The sequence below is a fragment of the Anopheles funestus genome, chromosome 3RL (genome assembly GCF_943734845.2).
Source record: "Anopheles funestus chromosome 3RL, idAnoFuneDA-416_04, whole genome shotgun sequence".
NCBI lineage: Eukaryota > Metazoa > Arthropoda > Insecta > Diptera > Culicidae > Anopheles > Anopheles funestus.
In genome coordinates this window covers 49,678,207-49,686,520 of record NC_064599.1, presented here as the reverse complement: position 1 = coordinate 49,686,520, position 8,314 = coordinate 49,678,207, and the positions used below count along the sequence as shown (strand labels likewise).

The 8,314-nt window shown below is 36.1% G+C and overlaps 2 protein-coding genes across 3 annotated transcripts; one reads left to right on the top strand and one right to left on the bottom strand.

Moving 5' to 3' along the window:
- The first annotated feature begins 1,581 nt into the window (after nt 1-1,581).
- On the top strand, nt 1,582-3,295 carry LOC125769670 (uncharacterized). Its single transcript, XM_049438477.1, has 2 exons — nt 1,582-2,599; nt 2,673-3,295. The coding sequence occupies exons 1-2, from the start codon at nt 2,419-2,421 to the stop codon at nt 3,293-3,295; spliced, it is 804 nt and encodes a 267-aa protein (XP_049294434.1). The 5' UTR covers nt 1,582-2,418.
- A 204-nt stretch (nt 3,296-3,499) lies between these two features.
- On the bottom strand, nt 3,500-6,226 carry LOC125769615 (uncharacterized). 2 transcript variants are annotated; one of them, XM_049438405.1, is made up of 4 exons: nt 5,658-6,226; nt 5,164-5,593; nt 4,785-5,095; nt 3,500-4,722 (listed from the first exon to the last, which is right to left on the bottom strand). In XM_049438405.1, exons 1-4 carry the CDS (start codon nt 5,803-5,805, stop codon nt 3,542-3,544), a joined length of 2,070 nt encoding a protein of 689 aa, XP_049294362.1. In that variant the 5' UTR covers nt 5,806-6,226; the 3' UTR covers nt 3,500-3,541. The 2 variants fall into 2 exon arrangements, with proteins under 2 accessions (XP_049294362.1, XP_049294363.1); XM_049438406.1 differs by having other exon boundaries at nt 4,617-5,095.
- Between the last annotated feature and the right edge of the window lie 2,088 nt (nt 6,227-8,314).

Below are 8,314 nucleotides of genomic sequence, written 5' to 3'. Positions count from 1 at the left end.
AAAACGTACTCAGTAATATAGAACGAAACCAATAGTCTTATTTTTATTTTAAGTTAGAACATTTGTAACAAAATATAGTAAATTAACCCTATACGCTTTTCAAATGAATAACAGATTTATGTGCTTATGGGGCAAAAAAAAATGTACGTCTAAATTTTGTATTCCTAAAGAAATCTATTCGGCTAAGTTCTATTCTATTCTATTCTGATCAAGTTTCTGGAAACCAATAATTTTATTCTGATCAAATTTACGAATTTTTAAATCGGGTTGGTTGGGCAAAGTTTATGAGGTTGAAAAGATAGACAATGTTTTTGAAACCAAACATTTCGGTTTAGACAGTGGATTAAAGAAAGTCGAAGAGATAATTTTGCCCAATTGCTTAGCAACGTAACATACTTGCTTGATAATAACACGATAATAATAACGAATTTTACTACCTCGTTTCATACATGAGCCCTTCCAAAATTTTTTCGATAAACAAAATTTTGGTGGTAGTTCATCATTACGTATTACTATATCATATGCTATTCTATTCTGCTAATAAACACAATTTTTGGTGGAAGTTCATCATTACGTATTAAGCTAAACTAAGTTATTCGATCATCTGTGCCTGGCACTACCAATATGCTAGAAATTCATGAAATCTGATTCAGTAGCTTATGTTGTCAAAAAATGCGTAAGAAAAAATAATTACAAGATTGCTACACTCTATAACCATAGAATACAAAAAAAATGCATTCAAAACGCCCGATAATTAAAAATGTATTAAAAAACGGATTAGAATTGTATTACTTATCTTTCTTTAGCTCACCTAGTTTTTTCTGCGCATCTGCCTCTTCACTCAGTAATTTTTCGTGTTGTTCCACCATGATTTTTAAGCAGGCTACTTGAGGGTTGTCATTTTTAAGCTTTTTCAACTGAGTAGTTATAATACTTGTTAACTCCTCTCTTGCTTCTCGTTTCATTTTTACAACATTCTTCTGTTCGTCAAGTTCTTTTTTTTTGCTGCTCAATCGTAAATCTTCATTCTTCTTTTCTTGTTTTTCTTTTTCTATTTTTTCGTAGTGCGTCTGCCTAGCTAACTTTGCTTTTAACAACAATTCCTTTGGTGGAATAAACTTTTCAAGATCGTTGTTGAAAAATTGCATTCCATTAATAATGTTTTTTCGATGGTTGAATAGTTCTTCTGACACGCATGAACTTTTTTCTGTCATAACCAATTTGGAAGACGAGAAGCGTCGTTCAGCCTCCGCATTGGAGTGGGAAATGGTGATAATAATTTGGAACAGCTTCTTCAGTTCCACGAAATCGTGCAGCCGAAAAAGAACAGCATAAAACTCCAAGTCATTATTATATCACAAGTAACAATTCACCACGGCCTAATTCACCACAACAGCTGCCGAGAAGAAATTACAGCTGCGGTTGCATCATGGGTACAAATTTAATAATGGCGACCATAAAAATGTGTCATGGCGGCCAAAAATGAAATGTACACGTGAAGCAGACTTATTATGTATGTAAGAAATAAGTTAACCCCTGAGAAGAGTGACGGTCACTCACGGCTCCCACTGGCGAAACCCAGGCTGCAAACGTCAAGGGAAAAGGCGCCTTTATGGGGCCTAGAAGGGGCCCTCTTTGAAGCGGAAAGGCGCCCGAATAACGATGGTTTAGGCCCATTTTGACAGCGTTATGGTCACCTCAATGTATGTAACCCTTGGTTGTGTTTTTTTTTTGGCGAAATGTCATGACATCGCGACAGTGTAAAATAACCGAAAATTCGAAAAAAAAAATCCTTCAGGTTTTTTTCACCTACGCCGCCTTGTTGCCGTTGTTGTTGCTTGCACACGCTCTTTCTTCGTGTGGCCGTATATCGTTTCGTTGTCTCTTTGTGCCAACGCGTTTCTGTGCGCTCTCTCGTTCTTCCTCCCTTTTGTTTTCTTGGGACTGTATATCAGTTTCTCTTCGCACCGGTTTATTTTTGGATGTGTTCACGTTGAATTGCAGCGCTGTAAGGTAGAAGAAGTGAGAGAATGATGTTTTGAAAATCTTTTTACCTGTGGCTCTCTATGGTGTTTCTCATCGGTGTTGAACTGATTCCTTCAGCGTTCGTCCGGCAGTATCTTGTGTTGAAGTGCGCTCGTTCCCGTGGAAGTATAGTCGTTATTAGTGCTATATAAGCAATACAAGCTAAAAGGAGAAGATGGAAAAGTACGACCGTGATCATAGCAAAGATGTGCATAACGATTAAACCTTTTTTTATTCCATATTCAGTGCAAAGCCACCAAAACTTACAATGAGGGTGATAGATGGAAAGTGTGTTTTAACTCCATTTAAACCTCATAATCAAGGTGAGCATTTTATTTTCATTGATATATGTTTTGATGCTATACGTGTTGTGAAAATATTGTGGTCCTTTGAATGGGTGTATACATTAACAGTTTTTGTACCTTACCAGATTCTCTACCCTGTGCGGAAACGACATTTTTATCCCAAGAGTTTCGGCAACATATGGTATCCAACCGAATCCAACCGCTTGAATGCAGCCCAAGCATGTCACAAGCGAATAGCAGGACGTCTATGGATGTTCGGCCAAAAACAGGTACAAGTAAGACAAGGTTTTATAACACAAGTGTTCCAGCTATAATGTTTTTTTATTCAATGCATATTTTTAGGCAAACAGAGCGAAACGCAGTCAGTTGGTACGCAGACGATTTTAACTGGCGTAGAAAACGTTTACCCCAGCGATGTTATGATGAAGCTAAACGAAATTCTAAGGGAAAATCAGCAGACAAACAAGAAGCTAGTGGACATGGACAAACAAATGAAGCTAATGCGCTCGGAGCTGGACATTGTAGCAAATAGACTTGTTCCTAGAGATGGAATTGTTAGAGCAACAACTTTTGAGTTCGAGGCTGTAGGCTCTAAAGAAGAACTAGATGAGCTGGAACAAAACTTGCATCGACAGGATTTCATAAAGGAAATAAGCGAATTTTTGGACACTCGGCTTCCAGCGGACAGTGTGGAAGCTCGCATGCATGCTTGCGTCGATGTATTATTTAAACGGGATTTTTTTGTTAAAATGAGCTGGTCAGGTGTTGGACATCCTAACCGTAAAATTCCATTCAAAAATTATTCTAATATTTTAAAACTGTATAGGTATGTAGGTACTTGCCACGGCTTTGTCGCTACGGATGATAGGATTAAGACTTTTTTCATAAACAAATTTAGGCATAGTGCGCAAAGAATTAACTTAGTAGGAATAGTTAAAACTACTCATCATAAGCATAGTCATTAATGTACAAGAGTCATTGTTTTAGAGTAAGAACACATTTAGGTATAACATTTTTCAACTTTTTTATTTTTATTTATTTACTTAAACCTTAGTGTAGAACTTATATTCAACCAATGTTTCATGAATTATTTAAAAAACTTATCCTATTTATTAATATTTGTGAAAGGCAATGAATAAATGATTCACAGAATATCAGAAACGTTGTTAATGCATTGCGTTTGAATACAAAAATATGGTTGTTACATTTAATTAAACTAATGTATGTATCAAGGGAACAAACAAACAATTATTTACTTGAGAAAGGGGAACTATTACTAATTTACATTTTATATCTTGAGGGCCTACTGTAATGTTTACATCTCCTAAATCATTCAAATTGCCTTGATGTATGTTAATCAATTTCGAATTAAAAGGGTAATTGAAACCATCTATTGATTCGGTTAGTTGTTTTGCAGTAATATCAACGGAGGTTTCGTGTGCAACCGCATGAACATATTTACATATTTTTCCCGCTTTTGTTAAAAACCATGGATTGCGTTGATCGTTTTTTAGGCAAAAACCTTTACGTAAATGGAGTATTACTGAACTTCCTCTCTGATGAACTGATGGATAATTATCTTGTTCTTCCGTTTTGTTCGTTTGAAAAGTCTCTATTTCAGAAAGTCTATTTATCGTTTGTTCTAAACTTTTCGGCCCACTTCGCAGCAAACGTTTTATACGCTGCAATGCATTCTCAAAAGGATAAGATGATATTGTATGAAGTGGACCGAATTGATCAACTTCTTTGTAAATATGCAAAAGGTTATGTATATTGCTTGAAATATATTCTGGACCGTAAATAACTCCAAATTGTTTGACAAAGACCTGGAGAAAAGAATATGTTACTGACCAATGCTCCTTGTACACAACAGACGAAAGCATTGTAATGCTACAAAAATACAGCAAGAAGTGTTTATAGTGTTTTTCACTTAACGTTTCTTTGAGAACACCTACCGATGCGTAAAATAGAAACGAGGCAAACTCAGAACCTTTCCAATATTTAAGTTCACTTAATGAACGGAACTTTCTATGTATCTCTATAGGTAACTTTATGCTTACTAACATTGCCGACATGTTATTAATATGTTGTGTAGATAACTTATGATCCATACCAAGTTTACCATTTACCCAGCCGTTAAGCATTCGTTTCGTATTACCTAAGTCAATTAAATTCAATGAATCACCAACTATTATTTGACTGATCAAATCTAAGTTATCCAAGTTTAAAATAGGAGAATCAAACTTATGATGATCGCCATACACGCGCATTCTAAATCCTTCATCTGTGCGCTCTGGAGCAATACATGTCGGGAATGTTACTCTTCTTCGCATACTCCGTCCTTCCGTAATGCACTTCAAGCAACCGTGACGAGCGTTGTAGTTGGCTACACCTGTTCAAAAAGGATTAAGGTAATATGAAAGTTGATGTAATGTTGTAATTGTTTTATATTACCTTTGATATATGCACGAGCTGGAGAATCAGCTATAATGGCACGTATTTGTATCGCTACTTTTCTGTTTTTGATGAGTAGTCCATTCTTCATGAGAAAATTTAGCTCATCCACGAAAGGCCGAAGAAAGTGTTCGATACTTGCCGGTTTTGACGATCCACAATATATGGCAGCTACCATAACTGGCACTTCCGGCATTCCATGAATGTTGACTAGTATAGGCCAAAATTGTTGTTTACTGCTTTTGAAAATCGGCAAACCGTCGATTGATATATTCAGCAACAGCGTTGAATCGGGACGAATATTTGCAATGCTACAAACAAACATAATCGTATATACCAGTATGACTTATGTTTAGATTATTTACCCCAGATCAATTACCTTTGGTCGTGTAAAAAACATTTTTGGATTCCGTGGTACCAGTATTGGCCTCCTTGTATCGTTAATATTTCCAAAGAAGGGTTTCGATTGGTTTTCAGCAAGGTTCTTGCATCTTTAGGCAGCTTACAGTTACTTATTCGTCGTATTATCTCCATAACTTCCTCGATCGACTCGTATGTTTGGTTTTTAGATACGGCCCAGCGACGTAAAGCATCTTGCACTGAAAACGTTTCTGTACAGTTTTCCGATTCTTGCTCTTCATCTGAGCTTTCAATAAGATAGTCGACAACATCATCATCATTGTCTTCACTGGCTTCATCGTCATTGCATCCCAATGATACGTTGATTTCATTTTCACAGTCAGCCGGTGAGGGGTGATTATCTACATTACTTGAATGCTGATCGATTACGTTTGGAGGGGCTTGTATAACTGTAATTCAGACATAATACTATTAGAACAAGAGTACAAACACACATTAAAACTTTGTTCTCACCATTAGCACTTCCACTTGCAACGAGCGCATCATCCTGTTCTAGTTGAACGAGGCGATCACGATTGCGATATAAAAGGGAATTGAATCGAATTCGCTTCGAGAAAGACTTATCCATTTCATTTTCTCCACGGAAACCAGACATTTTCATCAATCACTTAAAATATCACTGAAATATACGCTTCGGATTATTCACACTTTAGCTTCGGCGTCTTTAATGTTTTTATTTACGCGGCAATTTGGTGTGACAGCTACAAAAAACAACAAAGTTTGAACCAAACAAACAATATCAATAATATGAACACCAATTATTATTGGTTAAAAAATTTCATTTGTGAAAAAGTCTTATGAATGTGATTAAAACTTATGTGTAAAATTCATAAAAGAGTTTCAAAATTATTTTCACATAGACTTTTGCCGTATATTGCAGTAAAAAAGCTTTAAAAACAAATGAACTCTTTAACTTAGTATTATAAATAGGCAAACTGGGCCCGTCCGGCTGTCTTTTGCAGCCTGGGAATTATAAAACGATGGAAACCGTTTAGAAATAAATCAGTATCGTTCGAACTCTAACCTGAAGATCAGTTTTTACATGTATATTGTTGAATTGTTTTTTTTCTCTTCAATCGGCGTTGTCTCATCTTTTTCGTGTATCTGTGGACAAATTAGCTGGTTAGTATGAACAAGTGTTGAACTCTTACCGATTATGTATGTGCAGTGCAGTACACCATGCTTGCCTCACGGCTATACGGGTGTCGTGCTAGGACATTTGCAGTTGTCCAATAATAATAATGCATTTGTGTCTTTTAGACAAGAACAAAAAAGCATGGAGAACGAAAACAACAACAACAACAACAACCAGTATCTAGTTCATCGATATGATTTTATTATTATTTGTCATAAACCATCCGTTTCTATCACCACTTCTTAAAGTGAATATTCTTAATATTACCTCTTTTTTCTATTCGTGACCATTGGATAAACATTGTTATCGCTATTTATATTTGCTTCTAATTCCCAAAGCTCATTTAACCTACTGATTACTTGTGATAATGTCCTAACTAAGCCTTTAATAAATTTCCCTTCAAAGGGAGTTTCCCTTCAAAGGGATATGGTTGGAAGGGACCTGAATCCATTCATGAATCTTTAGGTACATGATAGTCCATAGAATCACGAATAATTGCCAACAAATTCTTTAGAGCGGTATGTCGCGCTTCATCATCGTTTGCATAAGTAGGCTGGCATTCTTCGTCTTCGTCGCTCTCTATAAACAACTGTTCCAGTCATTGGCGTCAGCTGCTTAATTTCTTGCCCATCTTACTTTAACTCACGTTTTCCATTTTCTTACTATTGTTTATAAAAAAACAATAAAAAAGTACATTTAACTCAAAACTCGGTGATAACCTGATAATCGCTTGATGATGCCGGTTTGTTTATGTTTACAATTCCAAATTGTCATCGCATCGTTCTCAGTCTTTCTCTTTCTTTCTACGTTCTATCTCTTTCACTCCTTAACCAAACCGTGCAGTTAAACTCACCACTGCTCTTCCCCTCGTTGTTTTCTTCCCTTCTCACCCCCTTTGCCAACGAGCTAGGCGTCAATTGTTACTTGTGATGTTGGAAGCGAAAGCTTTAAATTTTTTAAAAATTTTGTCGCAATTTTGTCGAGTTTAAAATCGACTTTTTCAGCTAATTTCATAATTATTTCCTCTGATTTTGTCGAAAAAATCTTGGAAGGGCTCATGTATGAAACGAGGTAGTAAAATTCGTGGGGAATGTTATTATCAAGCAAGTATGTTATTAATTTTACTACATACTTTTTCATACCTTCTTTAAGAGTGATGATAACCTGTTCAATTGTCTCAGTCATTGCTAAGCAACTGGGCAAAATAATCTCTTCGACTTTCTTGAATCCACTGTCTAAACCCAAATGTTTGGTTTCAAAAACATTGTCAACAATAACGGCGCTATTGTTGACATGTCCGACAAAACGTCAAATACGCGCTTCGGGGAATCTTATGTAACGCACTTACGCAACGGGAGAGACAATGGGAGAGAGAATGAGAGAGAGTAATTAGATAATAAAAAAGGATCGTATTCGTTGCGTGCGAGGAGGACGAACAGAAAAGAAGCACAAAACGGTACGGTTTTTAGCACAGCTTAAAAAAGTATCGCCTGTTTCCTTCCATAAATAATATTCGTGTTCCGAAAAAAAACCTCTTGTTCGCACCGCTGCGAACAAACATTGTCAATCTTTTCAACCTCATAAACTTTGCCCAACCAACCCGACATAAAAGCTTTTATATATTCGTAAATTTTAAACAGAACAAAATCATTGGTTTCGAGAAACCTGATCAATTTTTCAGCATCAGTGCACACCTCAATAACAAATCTAATGATTGACCTGATACCTTTAATCGACAGTACTCTAACAATGACGTCTTCATGATAACTAAGTTTTTTTCTTCCGGTGTGTGTCACTTTGGCCTTCAATTCGAAAAGTTCGTCAATGTTATGAAGCAGGACCTGTGCTGCATTGCCTAACATTACCCAACGAGTTTCAACAAATTTTACGAACTTTTTTGGTTTTTTTTTACAACTTTTTTTAAATTCTTCCCATTTGGATGGCACATCAAAATAGTAATAAACTACCTTTGCCA